The 16,923-nt window shown below is 44.7% G+C and overlaps 1 protein-coding gene across 2 annotated transcripts in view; it reads right to left on the reverse strand.

The window, feature by feature from the left end:
• The window catches only part of SCAI (suppressor of cancer cell invasion), a 194,716-nt gene that overhangs the window by 176,096 nt on the left and 1,697 nt on the right, over positions 1-16,923 (reverse strand). The window contains exon 3 of one of the 2 annotated variants that reach the window (XM_030919427.1): positions 16,261-16,293. The exons of the other annotated variant lie outside the window; for it this stretch is intronic. Coding sequence (XP_030775287.1) covers positions 16,261-16,293 — 33 coding nt within the window. The remainder of the gene's footprint in view (positions 1-16,260; positions 16,294-16,923) is intronic. 2 annotated transcript variants of the gene reach the window in all.

A 16,923-nucleotide genomic window follows, 5' to 3' on the forward strand; every position in this document is an offset into this window, starting at 1 on the left:
AAATCCTACACAAATATTAATAGAATCTCAAGTCAGAAACCAGATAGAAACAGAGTACTGTTAGAAACATTTCTTTCTCAGCTTAATGGACTTCTCAAAAAAAAAAAAAAAAGACAAGGAAAGAGGAAGGGAGGAGGAAGAAGGAAGAAGGAAGAAGGGAGGAAGGGAGGAAAGGAGGGAAGGAGGGAGGGGAAGGGGAAGGGGAAGAAGGAAGAAAGAAAGAAAGAAGAACTTCAAGAAGAAATGGCCAATTCCAGGACTGAGCAGAAAACAAAGCCACGCCGGGAATATCTTATTGAACCAAGAAGCAAGAAAGCTATCACAGTCTACTGGAGTCTGTCAAAAAGACCCAGGAGCCAATTTAAGTTGGTCAAAATGAACAAGAATAAGAGAAATACTTACAGTGAACCTCACTGAATATGTTTAAATCCATGAGTTAATAACATTGTTTCTTTTTGTTTTGTTTTGTTTTGTTTTTGAGACGTCTCGCTCTGTCGCCCAGGCTGGAGTGCAGTGGCCGGATCTCAGCTCACTGCAAGCTCCGCCTCCCAGGTTTACGCCATTCTCCTGCCTCAGCCTCCCGAGTAGCTGGGACTACAGGCGCCCGCCACCTCGCCCGGCTAGTTTTTTTTTTTTTTTTTTTTTTTGTATTTTTTAGTAGAGATGGGGTTTCACCGTGTTAGCCAGGATGATCTCGATCTCCTGACCTCGTGATCCGCCCGTCTCGGCCTCACAAAGTGCTGGGATTACAGGCTTGAGCCACCGCGCCCGGCCAGTAACATTGTTAATAGAAAACAAAACAAAAAAACAAAAGAACCAGTCACTGGCCAGGCGCAGTGGTGCAAGCCTGTAATCCCAGCACTTTGGGAGGCTGAGGCGGGGGGATCACGAGGTCAGGAGTCCAAGACCAGCCTGGCCAAGATGGTGAAACCCCGTCTCCACTAAAAATACAAAAAAATTAGCCAGGCGTGGTGGCGGGCGCCTGTAATCCCAGCCACTCAGGAGGCTGAGGCAGGAGAATCACTTGAACCTGGGAGGTGGAGGTTACAGTGAGCTGAGATCACAGCACTGCACTCCAACCTGGGCAACACAGCAAGACTCCATCTCAGAGGAAAAAAAAAAAAGAAAAAAAATCCAGTCGCCTGTGGAGCGTGCTAGCACTCACTCATTCTGCAAACTAGCCAACAAGGGGAAAAAACAAGCATTTACCTGCTTTTACTTCTACAAACTGTACCAAATAGTCAAGGAAGGGAAGGAGAACAGATCAGCTGCCAGGAGGCTGAGGTGCAGAGAGAATATGATGACTGCAACAGGACTGCAGGGTGAGTTTTCTGAGGAAATAAAATGTCACAACTCTTACTGTTCTAACCTGTTTGTTATAGTGGTGGTTATATGAGTTCTACAGATGTGTTCAATTTCATGGAACTGTAGCCACAAACATCAGTGTCACTGTGTGTTTATTTTATTTTATTTATTTGTTTGTCTGAGACAGAGCCTTGCTCTTGTCGCCCAGGCTGGAGTGCAGTGGCGCGATCTTGGCTCACTGCAACCTCCACTTCCCGAGTTCAAACAATTCTCCTGCCTCAGCCTCCCAAATAGCTGGGATTACAGGCATGCGCCACCACTCTTGGCTAATTTTTGTATTTTTAGTAGAGACGGGGTTTCACCATGTTGGCCAAGTGGGTCTCAAACTCCCAGCCACAAGTGATCAATTTGCCTCGGCCTCCCAAAGTGCTGGGATTGCAGGTATGAGCCACCGTGCCCAGTATCACTGTGTACTCATTTTAAAAACAGAATTCAGGGGCAAGGTGCAGTGACTTACGCCTGTAATCCCAGCACTTTGGGAGGCCGAGGCAGGTGGATCATGAGGTCAGGAGATCGAGACCATCCTGACTAACATGGTGAAACCCCATCTCTACTAAAAATACAAAAAATTAGCTGGGTGTGGTGGTGTGCGCCCGTGGTCCCAGCTGATCGGGAGGCTGAGGGAGGAGACTGGCATGAACCTGGGAGGCGGAGCTTGCAGTAAGCCAAGATCGCACCACTGCACTTCAGCCTGGGCGACAGAGCGAGACTCTGTCTCAAAAAAATAAAATAAAATAGAATTCAGGCCGGGCACAGTGGCTCACGCCTGTAATCCCAGCACTTTGGGAGGCTGAGGAAGGTCTATCACCTGAGGTCAGGAGTTCAAGACCAGCCTGGCCAACATGGAGAAACCCCATCCTTACTAAAATATAAAAATTTGCTGGGTGTGGCGGTGCACAACTCTAATCCCAGCTACTCGGGAGACTGAGGCAAGGAGAATCGCTTGAATCCAGGAGGCGGAGACTGCAGTGAGCTGAGATCACACCACTGCACTCCAGCCTGAGTGACAAGAGCAAAACTCCCTCTCATAAATAAATAAATAAAATTCAAAAGAATGTTTAAGTCAGTAAGGAAAATGTCTCTTTCTGGAAGTATTCCAGCTAATAATGAAGAGGGAATGAATGAGCCAGGCACAGTGGCACTCACGCCTGTAGTCCTAGCACTTTGAGAGGCTGAGGAGGGCAGATCACTTGAGGTCAGGAGTTCGAGACCAGCCTGGTTAACATGGTGAAACCCCGTCTCTACTAAAAATACAAAAGTTACCCAGGAGTGGTGGTGCACACCTGTAATCCTAACTACTCAGTTAGCTGAGGCAGGAGAATCGCTTGAACCCAGGAAGGGCAGAAGTTGCAGTGAGCTGAGATCACGCAGACTCCAACTTAAAAAAAATAAAAAGAAGGAAAGAATTAGAATTTCTTTCCTTTTTTTTTTTTTTTTTGAGACAGAGCCTCACTCTGTCACCCAGGCTGGAGTACAGTGGCATGATCTCGGCTCACTGCAACCTCTGCCTCCTGGGTTCAAGCAATTCTCCTGCATCAGTCTCCCAAGTAGCTGGGATTACAGGCATGTACCACCACACCTGGCTGATTTTTGTATTCTCAGTAGAGATAGGGTTTCACCATGTTGGCCAGGCTGGTTTTGAACTCCTGTCCTCAGGTGATCCATCAGCCTCAGCCTCCCAAAGTGCTGGGATTACAGGTGTGAGCCACCGCGCAGGGGTGAAACAATTAGAATTTCAACATTTGCAACCCCTAATGAATTCATAAATCTAGATAACGATTACTATGGGTTCCTAACACAAAAAAGAGAAGCTTTCATGAAAGTTCACACTTTCTATGAAGCACTTTTTTCTTTTTTTTTTTTTTTTGAGACGGAGTCTTGCTCTGTTGCCCAGGGTGGAGTGCAGGGGCGTGATCTTGGCTCACTGTAACCTCTACCTCCTGGGTTCAAGTGATTCTCCTGCCTCAGCCTCCCGAGTAGCTGGGATTATAGGCGCCCACCACCACACCCAGCTAATTTTTGTATTTTTAGTAGAGACGGGGTTTCACCACGTTGGCCAGGCTGGTTTCAAACTCCTGACCTCAGATGATCCACCCGCCTCCACCTCCCAAAGTGCTGCAACTACAGGCATAAGCCACCACGTTCAGCCAAAGTATTCTTAAAACAAACACAAAAAAAAACAAATTAACTCTCAATTTACAAGACACAAACAGAACAGAGAAACATGCTAAGTGATACTATGGGGTCATAAAATCAGCAAAATTCAGACTGTGGAAAAACTGGTCAGTGGTTGCCAATTGGTCAGGGGGGACAGAAGGGAATTTTGGGGAGTGATGGAACTATTCTATATCATGATTATAGTTTTGATTACACAACTACGTTTCTCAAAATTCAAAGAACTAAAACAGGTGAATTTCACCCTATGTAAATTATATATTAACTTTTTTAAAAATTAAAAATTCAAACTGAAAAACTCTTCTTTTTTTTTTATTTGAGACGCAGTCTTGCTCTGTCGTCAGGCTGGAGTGCAGTGGCACAATCTCAGTTCCACTGCAACCTCTACCTCCTGGGTTAGAGCGATTCCCCTGGCTCAGCCTCCTAGGTAGCTGGGACTATAGCTGTACACCACCAAGCCCAGCTAATTTTTTTTTTGTATTTTAGTAGAGACCTGACCTCGTGATCCGCCGCCTCAGCCTCCCAAAGTACTGGGATTACAGGTGTGACCCACTGCACCTGGCCAAGACTGGAAAACTCTTAAAAATGAACATGCTTTCTTCAAAAAATAAATAGCACAGGAAAAATGAGTGGAAAAGCTATAGACTAAAAAAGGCTTAAGAGCCACTCAACTATTTACAAGTTATGAACCTTATCTGGATCCTGGTTTGAACAGGGTTTTTTTTGTTTTTTGTTTTTTTGAGACAGAGGTCTTACTATATTGTGCAGGCTGGGCATTAACCCACTCCTGGGCTCAAGTGATCCTCCTACCTCGGCCTCCCAAATACCTGGGACTACCGATGCAAGCCCACCACGCCCAGCTAATAAACAGATTTTTTTTTTTTAAATTATTAGCACTGGGCGCGGTGGCTCATGCCTGTAATCCCAACACTTTGGGAGGCTGAGGTGGGTGGATCACCTAAGGTCAGGAGTTCAAGACCAGCCTGGCCAGCATGGTGAAACCCCATCTCTACTGAAAATACAAAAATTAGCGAGACATAGTGGCGTGCGCCTCAGCTACTTGGGAGGCTGAGGCAGGAGAATCACTTGAGCCCAGGAGGTGGAGGTTGCAGTGGGCCGAGATTATGCCATTGCACTCCAGCCTAGGCAACTATAGCAAGACTCCATGTCAAAAAAAAAAAAGAAAAAAATACCCAATTGTGGAAATCTAAACATGGATATTAAGGGAATATTGGTTTTTAAATTTTTTTCTTGAGGCGGGAGACAGGGTCTTGCTCCGTCACCCTGGCTGGAGTGCAATGGCACTATGATAGCTCACTGCAGCCTCAAATTCCTGGGCTCAAGCAATCCTCCCGACTCAGCCTGTTGAGTAGCTGAGACTATGGGCACACACCACCAGACACAGCTAATTTTTTTTTTTTTTTTTTTTGAGACGGAGTCTTGCTCTATCACCCAGGCTGGAGTGCAGTGGCCGGATCTCAGCTCACTGCAAGCTCTGCCTCCTGGGTTTACGCCATTCTCCTGCCTCAGCCTCCCGAGTAGCTGGGACTACAGGCGCCCGCCTCGTCGCCCGGCTAGTTTTTTGTATTTTTAAGTAGAGACAGGGTTTCACAGTATTAGCCAGGATGGTCTCGATCTCCTGACCTCGTGATCCACCCGTCTCGGCCTCCCAAAGTGCTGGGATTACAGGCTTGAGCCACCGTGCCCGGCCCCTAATTTTTTTTTTTTTTTTTAACGAGATAAGGTCTGGCTATGTTGCCCAGGCTGGTCTGGAACTCCTTGCTCAAGCGATTGTCCCACCTCGACTTCCCAAAGTGTCAGGATTACAGGCGTGGGCCACCACACGCAGCCGGGAATACGGTTAATTTTCAAGTTACTGTTAATGGTAGGTAGTGTGCTTATGTATTCTAAAAGAAGCCTTATACTCCAAGAATACACACTGAAATATTTATAGATGAATATGAATATGATGTATGGAACATATTATAGGTAAAGTTGGGGGTATAAAGATAAAACATGACTGAGTTGAGAATTGTTGAAGCTGGTGATAAACAATTTAGGCTCACTGTAGTATTCTAAGCTGGTGTGTATTTGAAATTTTCCAAATTAAAAATAACATACCAGCTGGGCATGGTGGCTCACACCTGTAATCCCAGCACTTTGGGAGGCCAAGGAGGGCGGATCACCTGAGGTCAGGAGTTCGAGACCAGCCTGGCCAACATTGTGAAACGCCATCTCTACAAAAATACAAAAAAAAATTAGCCAGGTATGATGGGAGATACCTGTAATCCCAGCTACTCGGGAGGCTGAGGAGGGAGAATTGCTTGACCCTGGGAGGCGGACGTTGCAGTGAGCCAAGATTGTGTCATTGCACTCCAGCCTGGGCAACAGAGCAAGACTCCGTCTCAAAAAAAATAAATAAATAAAAATAAACATACATACATACATACATAAAACATAGGAGCAGAGCCTGAGGCTAGGCTTGTTAACCTCCCTCTGGCAACTCCTGGCACTCTACCCTCCAGGAAGCCCTTGAATGAGTCCCACAGGACCTGTGAGCTCTTTTTGAATGCCCTTGAAAATCACTGCTTGACTCTTCCAGGTTTCATTCTTGAACAAAATATTACCGTGAAAATGCTGCATACATTGACCATGCTATCTTGGCCCTGCAGTCTGCTTTTACAGAATTGAATTGTGGCTCTATGCCCTAGGTTTTCACTGACAAGAAACAGCTTTACCAAAACCACTACATTTGCTATAGGGACGTTGCTGAGGCCCACCTACCACAAGCTCTGTAACTATAGAACAGTCCTGGGTTTCAGTGTAGATTAGAAAAGTGTTCTAGTTTTCCACAAAACTATCTTCAGAACCTGTTTCTCAGCAAACAGTATAGAGATCTAAACTCCTAGAGATAAACACTACCTGTCTGATGGCTACCTGCAGAAATACCCTGCAGTGAACAGATAACACTACAGAGAAAGAGATAACACCCAAATGTCAGAAAGCAGTTTGGTCTATTTTCACACCATGTTACTGTAATACTCTGTTTCTCTGCATTTCACTCAACATGCTTTCGATAGGTCATCCCATTCATTTTCTTTTCTTTTTTCCTTTTTTTTTTTTTTTTTTGAGACAGCATCTTGCTTTGTCACCCAGGCTAAGGTGTAGTGGCACGATCTTGGCTCACTGCAACGTCCACCTCCTAGGTATAAGCAATTCTCCTGCCTCAGCCTCCTGAGTAGCTGGGATTATAGGCGCATGCCACCACGCCTGGCTAGTTTTTGTATTTCTAGTAGAGAAAGGGTTTCATCATGTTAGCCAGGCTGGTCTCGAACTCCTGACCTCGTGATCCACCCACCTCGGCCATCCAAAGTGCTGGGATTACAGGTGTGAGACACTGTACCCAGCCATTCCATTCATTTGCATGACTTGGATCACTAAGTGTTTGCTGAATGCTTTAAAATCTATACCTGAAGCCCTTAACTTGCTTCTTTGCAAAACACCCATATTTTTAACTGCCTGGTTAGAAACAGTTCATTGAAGCACCTCACGATCCATATAGCCAAAATAAACTCATGTTCTTACCATCCCAAACTTGCTCTTGCTCCTGTGTCTGCTGTCTCAATTAAAAGCATTCTCCGGTGGCTCACGCCTGTAATCCCAGCACTTTGGGAGGCCGAGACGGGTGGATCACGAGGTCAGGAGATCGAGACCATCCTAGCTAACATGGTGAAACCCCGTCTCTACTAAAAAATACAAAAAAAAAAAAAAAACTAGCCAGGCAAGGTGGTGGGCGCCTGTAGTCCCAGCTACTTGGGAGGCTGAGGCAGGAGAATGGCGTAAACCCCGGAGGCGGAGCTTGCAGTGAGCTGAGATCCGGCCACTGCACTCCAGCCTGGGTGACAGAGTGAGACCCCGTCTCAAAAAAAAAAAAAAAAAGTGTTCTCAGGCCGGTGCAATGGCTCACGCCTGTATTCCCAGCACTTTGGGAGGCCAAAGTGGGCGGATCGAGAGGACAGGAGTTCGAGACCAGCCTGACCAACATGCTGAAGCCCCATCTCTACTAAAAATACAAATTAGCCGGGCGTGGTGGCACATGCCTGTAATCCCAGCTACTCAGGAGGCTAAGGCAGGAGAATCACTTGAACTCGGGAGGCGGAGGTTGCAGTGAGCCAAGATTGCGCCACTGCACTCCAGCCTGGGCAACAGACTGAGACTCTGTCTCAAAACTAAATAAATAAATAAAAGCATTCCCATCCAACCTATTATTCAAGCTGCAAGCATCTCAAGATAACTGTGGAGAAAAGTAAAAGGCAAGCCATATATGGGAGAAAATATCAGCAAAATATATACCTTGTAACAAATTTGTGGCCAGGCACAGTGGCTCACGCCTGTAATCCTAGCACTTTGGGGAGGTCGATGTGGGCAGATCACTTGAGGTCAGGAGTTCGAGACCAGCCTAGGCAACATGGTGAAACCCCAGCTCTACTAAAAATTCAAAAATTCACCGGGTGTGGTAGCAGGCACCTTAATCACAGCTACTACAGAGGCTGAGGCAGAAGAATCACTTGAACCCGGGAGGCGGAGGTTGCAGTGAGACAAGATTGCGCCACTGCACTCCAGCCTGGGTGATAAAGCGAGACTTCATCTCAAAAAAAAAAAAAAAAGAATTTGCTTTTCTAAATTTTGTTTTTAGAATACATAAATAACTCTTACAACTATATAAGAAGACAAACAACTGACAAAAAGTGAGCAAAAGATCTGGACACTTTACTAAGTTATATGAATGGCAAATTAGCACATGAAAAGATACTCAACATCATTAGTCATCAGGGAAAGGCAAATGAAAACCACAATGACACGTACCACTGTACACCCACAGAATGGCAAACAATGGTGATGGTTTCAAGGGTATACATCTATTTCAAAATTTATCTAATTGTACACTTCAAATATGTACAGCTCGCAGTATGCCAGTTGTACCTCTATAGACCTGTTTAAAAAAAAAAAAGAATCACAAGACCAAGTATTGGTGAGGACAGTTGGCAGGGCTAGGATTCCAATTCTAATTCAGGATTTCTCAGCCTCAGCACTAATGATATTTTGAGCTGGGGAACTCTTAGATTAGGATGCTGTTCCATGCATTTTAGGACGTATGGCAGCATACCTGGCCGCTACCCACTAGGTGCTCTAAGTTGTAATAACCCAAAATGTCTACAGACATGGTCAAATGTCCCTTAGGAGGCAAAACCCCCGTTAGTTGAGAACCACCACTTAGTCTGACACCACAGCCCAAGCTGTGAAACATCATTCTTTCCACTCCTGACACTATCTTGGTTCAGGTGCTGAATTTAGTTCACCCAAGACCTCATTATTAGTCAGTCTACATCTAGGCTGTCATCTCTTGTTATTTCAATCGTCACACTACCACCAAATTAACCTTCTAAACCTTCAAGGCTTAGATAAATGACTGCAGAAACTGCCCTCACTACCGGTATGCAGAATTCCTAAAAACCCTTTGCATATACTGTGTAAACCTTTGTATATATACAAAGTCATTACACTATCTCATATTTCAGTGTCTGTCTTCCCATTAATACATGAGATTTTCCCCAGCAAGGGCCACCTCACTCATATCTATACCCCTAGAACCCAGAACTAGAAAGCATTCAAATGTTCCTTAAACAAATTACATACAACAACAAAACGCCTGGATCCCTTTGCTTTAAATATATAACGGAAAAAAAAAAAAAGCCCCCAAATCGTACAGTAAAGCTTTCATCAATGTGAATCCTATCCAAACAAATGGATCTTTTTTTTTTTTTTTTTTTTTTTTTGAGACGGAGTCTCGCTCTGTCACCCAGGCTGGAGTGCAGTGGCCGGATCTCAGCTCACTGCAAACTCCGCCTCTCGGGTTTACGCCATTCTCCTGCCTTAGCCTCCCAAGTAACTCAGACTACAGGCGCCCGCCACCTCGCCCAGCCATTTTTTTTTTTTTTGTATTTTTTAGTAGAGACGGGGTTTCAACATGTTAGCCTGGATCTCCTGACCTTGTGATCCGCCCATCTCGGCCTCCCAAAGTGCTGGGATTATAGGCTTGAGCCACCGCACCCGACTGGATGTTGTTCTTAATAGGACCAGAAAGGATTCTCTAACTCATAACCCAAACATTATTAACAGACATCCTGGACTCCAGAATTTTCCAAAAGAACATAGAGACCAAGTTTTCTATTTTTTTTTTTTTTTTTTTTTTTTTGAGACGGAGTTTTGCTCTTGTTGCCCAGGCTAGAGTGCAATGGCGCAATCTCAGCTCACTGCAACCTCCGCCTCCCGGGTTCAAGTGATTCTCCTGCATCAGCCTCCTGAGTAGCCGGGATTATAGGCATGCACCACCATGCCAGGCTAATTCTGTATTTTTAGTAGAGACAGGGTTTCTCCATGTTGGTCAGGCTGGTCTCAAACTCCCGACCTTAGGTGATCTGCCCACCTCAGCCTCCCGAAGTGCTGGGATTACAGGCTAAAGTTTCCTAATCTTAAAACTCCTTTCAGTTCAGTGCAGTTTTTCAGGGGCGTTAAATATCACACCCATCCTACACTAACTCCTCTTGCCACCAATTCATTTATTGGTTCACTAGTTTTACTGAGCTCCCCTCAGTATTAAGGGTGCAAAGATGAACTATGATACGGAAATAAAAGTTTTAAGGGGAAAAAGATACAAAGAAATAATAATAGTGCATGAGGTTCTTATCTCCAACTGTCTTCGTTTTTCTTAAACTGTCTTACAGTTTGGTCTGCACTAGAAATGTCCTCAAAAGATAACTCAGTCACTAACACCTGTCAAGAAGAATTATTTAACATCAATATCCTAAAATAAAAATCATAATTTTAGGTCAGGCATGATGGCTTACGCCTGTAATCCCAACACTTTGGGAGGTAGAGGCAGGTGGATCACTTGAGGCCAGGAGTTCAAGATCAGCCTAGCCACCATGGGGAAACCCCCACTCCACTAAAAATATAAAAAATTAGCTGGATGTGGTGGTGCACCCCTTTAATATCAGGTATTCGGGAGGCAGAGGCACAAGAATCACTGAACCCAGGAGGCAGAGGTTGCCGTGAGCCGAGATAGCACGACTGCACTCTAGTCTGGGCAACAGAGCAAGACTCCATCTCAAAAATAAATAAAAATTTAAAAAATCCTAATTCTGGGCTGGGCATGGTGGCTCACGCCTATAATCCCAGCACTTTGAGAGGCCAAGGCAAGTGGATTGCCTGAGGTCAGGAGTTCAAGACCAGCCTGACCAACATGGAGAAACCCATCACTACTAAAAATACAAAATTAGCTGGACGTGGTGGCGCATGTCTGTAATCCTAGATACTTGGGAGGCTGAAGCAGAAGAATCACTTGAACCCAGGAGGCGGAGGCTGCGGTGAGCCAAGATCACACCACTGCACTCTAGCCTGGGCAACAAGCAAAGCTCCATCTCAAAAAAATAATAATAATAATTCTGTCAACTGTTTTTCTAAAATGTACTACATATGTAACATAATTGTCAACAACTCTACATAGCAGACCCATTCAATCAGTTACTGAAGGCTACATTCAACAATTAACTTAACCTTTTTTTTTTTTTTGAGACAGGTTTTCACTGTTGCCCAGGCTGGAGGGCAGTGGTGCAATCATGGCTCACTGCAGTCTCCACCTCCCAGGCTCAGCTGATCCTCCCACCTCAGCCTCCCAAGTAGCTGGGACTATAGGCGTGTACCACCATACCTGGCTAATTTTTGTATTTTTGGTAGACATGTGGTTTCACCATGTTGCCCAGGCTGGTCTCAAACTCTTGGGCTCACACTATTCATCTGCCTCAATTAATTTATCTTGAAGTGTTTACCAGGAATTTGTATCATTTGATATTCAGAATTTCTATGGCCACAATATAAAACTGATACTAATACCTTTCTGTCTTTTTGTTGTTGTTGTTGTTGTTGTTGTTTTTGAGATGGAGACTCGCTCTGTTGCCCAGACTGGAGTGCAATGGCGTAGTCTCAGCTCACTGCAAACTCTGCCTCCCAGGTTGAAGCGATTCTCCTGCCCCAGCCTCCCGAGTAGCTGGGATTACAGGCGCTCACCACCACACCTGGCTAATTTTTGTACTTTTAGTAGAGATGGTTTCACTATGTTGGCCAGGCTGGTCTCAAACTCCTGACCTCGTGATCTGCCAGCCTCGGCCTCCCAAAGTGCTAGGATTACAGGTGTGAGCCACCATGACTGGCAACTAATACCTTTTTTTTTTTTTGAGATGGAGTCTTGCTCTGTCGCCCAGGCTAGAGTGCAGCGATCTACATTCCACTGCAACCTCTGCCTCCCAGGTTCAAGTGATTCTCCTGCCTCAACCTCCCGAGTAACTGGGATTACAGGCATGCGCCACGGTGCCTGGCTAACTTTCATATTTTTAGTAGAGATGGAGTTTCACAATCTTGGTCAGGCTGGTCTCGAACTCCTGACCTCATGATTCACCCGCCTCGGCCTCCGAAAGTGCTGGGATTATAGGCATGAGCCACCACGCCCGGCCTAACACCTATTTTTCTAACTATCTAGCTACAACCATTACATTCTTATTCTATAATTCATCTTTGGGGTCTTAACTGTACATTTTGTTTTCTAGCTTTACAGCAACCCCTGCACTGTTTTCTGAGGAAAATCTTGGTCCTGCCCATAGGACCTTTACATATGTATGCTGGTTGTCCATTCAGGTCAAAATCCTGACATGATCAGGATCTGATCTAAATCAGGCATGCAGAGTATGTAGCCTCATGATTCTGGACGGAGAAAATAAACTTAAACTCATTGCGACCTGATGCTTACTTAAATTCCTGGAGAATTACTTAAGGATGTGTTCACTCAAAAATTCAATAAACTGTTCTCTACGTGCCAGATGCTATTCTAGCTGCTGGGGATAAACAGTGAACAAAATACATATAGTCCCCATGGTGTATGCATCCATCTTTACCTCTGAATCAAGCCAAACCATCAGAGAGCCATATACCAAAACCACATTGCTTTGGCCCTGCGGAGACTGTTCACTGGCAATAACTCAACCTGGATTGAGAAGTTTAAGAAGCAATCTTTATTTATTTATTTATTTACTTAAGATGGAGTCTCACTCTGTTGCCCTGGCTGGAGTGTAGTGGCGCAATCTCGACTTGCCGCAACCTCTGCCTCCCAGGTTCAAAAGATACTCCGACCTTAGCCCCCCGAGTAGCTGGGACTACAGGAACGCGCCACCATGCCCAGCTAATTTTTTGTATTTTTAGTGGAGATGGGGTTTTGTCATGTTGGCCAGATTGGTCTCAAACTCCTGACCTCAGGTGATCCACCCGCCTCAGCCTCCCAAAGTGCTGGGATTACAGACGCGAGCCACCACACCTGGCCAAGAAGCAATCTTTAAAAACTCACAACGTATGTTTGATTTTAGAGATACCATGAATCTGAAAATTGAACTTTATTTTCTTCTTCATTTTACTCCAGAAAACTCAAGAAGCCAAACACCAAAGCAACCATTAGCAATGATGCAGGACTTTCTGGTCTATGCACTAATTCTGCCACTGGCTTTATCTGCTTCTTTCATTTCTTCTTGGCCTTTATTTTTAATCCTCTCATTTTGAAAAGAAGTGGGAAATAAAAGATATGTGATGGGTGCTTTTTAATCTAAAATGTATTGTGTATCTTCTATGTGCCAGGCACTATCCTAGGCACCTTACAACCTTAGGGAAGTCAAACAATTATTCCTTTTTTTTTTGAGACGGAGTCTGTCGCCCGGGCTGGAGCGCAGTGGCCGGATCTCAGCTCACTGCAAGCTCCGCCTCCTGGGTTCACCCCATTCTCCTGCCTCAGCCTCCCGAGTAGCTGGGAGTACAGGCACCCGCCACCTCGCCCGGCTAGTTTTTTGTATTTTTTTAGTAGAGACGGAGTTTCACCGGATTAGCCAGGATGGTCTCGATCTCCTGACCTCGTGATCCGCCCGCCTCGGCCTCCCAAAGTGCTGGGATTACAGGCTTGAGCCACCGCGCCCGGCCTTCTTTTTTTTTTTTGAGAAAGAGTTTTGCTCTTGTTGCCCAGGCTGGAATGCAATGGCGCAATCTCAGCTCACTGCAACCTCCACCTCCTGGGTTCAAGCAATTCTCCCGCCTCAGCCTCCCGAGTAGCTGGGATTACAGACATGCGCTACCACGCCCAGTCAATTTTGTATTTTTAGTAGAAACGGGGTTTCTCCATGTTGGTCAGGCTGGTCTCAAACTCCCAACCTCAGGTGATCTGCCCACCTCGGCCTCCCAAAGTGCTGGGATTACAGGCGTGAGCCACCGCACCCGGCCGAACTATTACTCCTACTACATAGATGAGGAAATCGAGGCAGAGACAGGCTTATTAACTTGCACATGATCTTGCAAACTACATTTGACAGCTGAATTCAAATTCAGCCCAGACCATTTCACGTAAGTGTATGTACAGGCCATGACAGGACCCAATAAGGTGGAGCAGAGGGCGGGTGAGGGGAAGCCCTCACTGAGCAAAGTCTTAAAGGAGGGGGCTTGTCAAGGAGAAAGTATTCCAGAGAGAAAAATCACATACAAAAACCCAAAGCAGCCCAGGTACAGTGGCTGACGCCTATAATCCCAGCACTTTGAGAGGCTGAGGAAGGCGGATCGCTTGAGCCCAGGAGTTCACGACCAGCCTTGGCAACAAGGTAAAACCCCACCTCTACAAAAAAGGCAAACATTAGCTGGGCATAGTGGTGCACATCTGTAGTCCCAGCTACTTGGGAGGCTGAGGTGGGAAATCACCTGGGCCCGAGAAGTCGAGGCTCCAGTGAGCCATGATCACACCACTGCACTCTAGCCTGGACTGGAGTGAGACCCTGTCTTTAAAAAAACAAAACAAAACAAAAAAAAAACCCTAAAAACAAAAAACCAAAGCAAAGAGGGAACATAAGTTCTGGGAACGGCAAATGGAGCACAGAGTTACATTCGGCAATTAATTCATCTTGAAGGTTCACCAAAAAGTTAAATCATTTAAAAGCAGACATTTAATAGTTCCATCATTGAAAATTGCTATGACCAAAGTATTAACTGTGGCTGGGAAAGTAGGAAGAAGTCAAATGAAGGCAATCTTTTTATATGATTAGGCTAAAAGTCTGAATGATGTTCAATAAGCAATGAGGAAGCACAGAAGGATCCTAAGCATAAGAATTACAAGATCGATTTGCACAGTACAGGGAGGGAATTACAGATTCAAGGTAGGGATACCAGTCAGAAGGCTACTGAAGAGTCTGGCAGTGGGGTAATGAGAGTTAAACTATCCAAAAGAAATACAATGCAAATAAATACAATGCAAGTTACATGTATGTAGCTTTTAATTTTCTAGTAGCCATAATAGGAAAAATAAAAAGAAAGGCTGGGTATGGTGGCTCACGCCTGTAATCCTAGCACTTTGGGAGGCCAAGGCTAGAGCATCACTTGAGCATAGGAGTTTGAAACCAGCCTGAGCAACATAGTGAGACCCTGTCTCTAACAAAAAACAAAAAATTAGCCTGGCACGGTGGTACACATCTGTAGTCCCAGGTACTTGGGAGGCTGAGGTGGAAGGACTACCAGGACAAGTCTGCAGTGAGCTGTGATTGTGCCACTTCACTTCGGCCTGGACAACAGAGCCAGGCCCTGTCTCAGAAGGAAAATAAAAAGGAAAAAGAAATAAGTGAAGGCCAAGCCCAGTGGCTCACACCTGTAATCCCAGCACTTTGGGAGGCCTAGTCAGGCAGATCACTTGAGACCAGGAGTTCGAGACCAGCCTGGCCAATATGTTGAAACCCTGTCTCTACTAAAAATACAAAAATTAGCCGGGCATGGTGGTGGGCGCCTGTAATCCCAGCTAATTGGGAGGCTGAGGAAAGAGAATTGCTTGAACCCAGGAGGCAGAGATTTGCAGTGAGTCAAGATCACATCACTGCACTCCAGTCTGGGCAAAAAAGTAAGACTTTGTCTCAGGAAAAAATAAGTGAAAATAATTTTAGTAACAGTTTTTTTACAGCCAGGCATGGCAGCTCACACTTGTAATTCCAGCGCTTTGGGAGGCCAAGGTGGTTGGATCATTTGAGCCCAGGAGTTTGAGACCAGCCTGGGCAACATGGCCAAATCTTGTCTCTACAAAAAAAAAAAAAAAAAAAGAGCTGGGTGAGGTGTCAGGCGCCTGTAGTTCCAGCTACTCCAGAGGCTGTACTGGCTGGATGGCTTGAGCCCAGGAGGTGGAGGTTGCAGTACGCTGAGATTGCACCACTGCACTCCAGCCTGGGTGACAGAGCCAGACCCTGTCTCAAAAAAAAAAAAAGTGTTTAATCTAATATACCTAAAATATTATTTCACTATGTCATCAATATAAAAAGTTACTGAGAAATTTTATGTATTCGATTTTTGTACTAACTTGAAATCTAGTGTGTATTGTATACTTATTTCAGACACTCAATTCTCATTGGACATATTTGATATATATTTAGATTTCATAAAATGACAGATGAAAAATACAGACTCACATACCCAAGTTGTTCAAAACATACTTGAACGTTTTCCAATAGGTGATCAAGTAGCAGTTTGTCAAGTTAATTTAATTACAATTAAATAAAATTAAAAATTTAGTTCCTCAGTCACGCTAGATGCATTTTGAGTGCTCACCTGCATATGGCTACTGGATTGGACAGCACAGGCCTAAAGTGTGACAAAGAAACTCTGTTGGCACTTCCACCATCAGCATTTCGTGTCTATTTACTGTTGAGATTTTCTGTCTATTAACATCAATAACTTGCCAGATATTAACTACGAAAATAGTCCTACTGGTCACATAACTACAGTAGCTTACTTTCTCTAGGCCAATGCCAACATCTGTGAAAAAGGAATCATCTAATGACCACACAGAATTGCTATGTAGTACCTCTCACATGGAATGCAGTCAAAAATGTTTATGTGATAAATATATCGTCTTCATTACTCAAGGACTAATTCACTTTGTTTGTGGACTACTTAAACTCTTTGTTTCTGTTTTTTCTAAGGTTCAACCATTCGAGTTAACCACACAGTTTCCAACGACAAAAGATAAATCAATAAGAAAACCTACTTTCAATTGTATATTTATTAGGAGCATTATGGTATAACAGTTAAGAGCTTAAGCTCTGGAGTCAGACTGTCTAGATTCAAATCCTGGTTTTATCTTTTACTAGATGCATGATTCTGGGTAAATATTTGGCCCCTCTGTGTCACAGTTCCCTCTTCTGTAAAACAGTGACAACACTACATATTCTCTTAGGGTGCTTTGAGGATTACAGGAGAAGATACATATAC

This window comes from Rhinopithecus roxellana, chromosome 16, assembly GCF_007565055.1.
Source record: "Rhinopithecus roxellana isolate Shanxi Qingling chromosome 16, ASM756505v1, whole genome shotgun sequence".
In the NCBI taxonomy this organism is placed as follows: Eukaryota; Metazoa; Chordata; class Mammalia; order Primates; family Cercopithecidae; genus Rhinopithecus; species Rhinopithecus roxellana.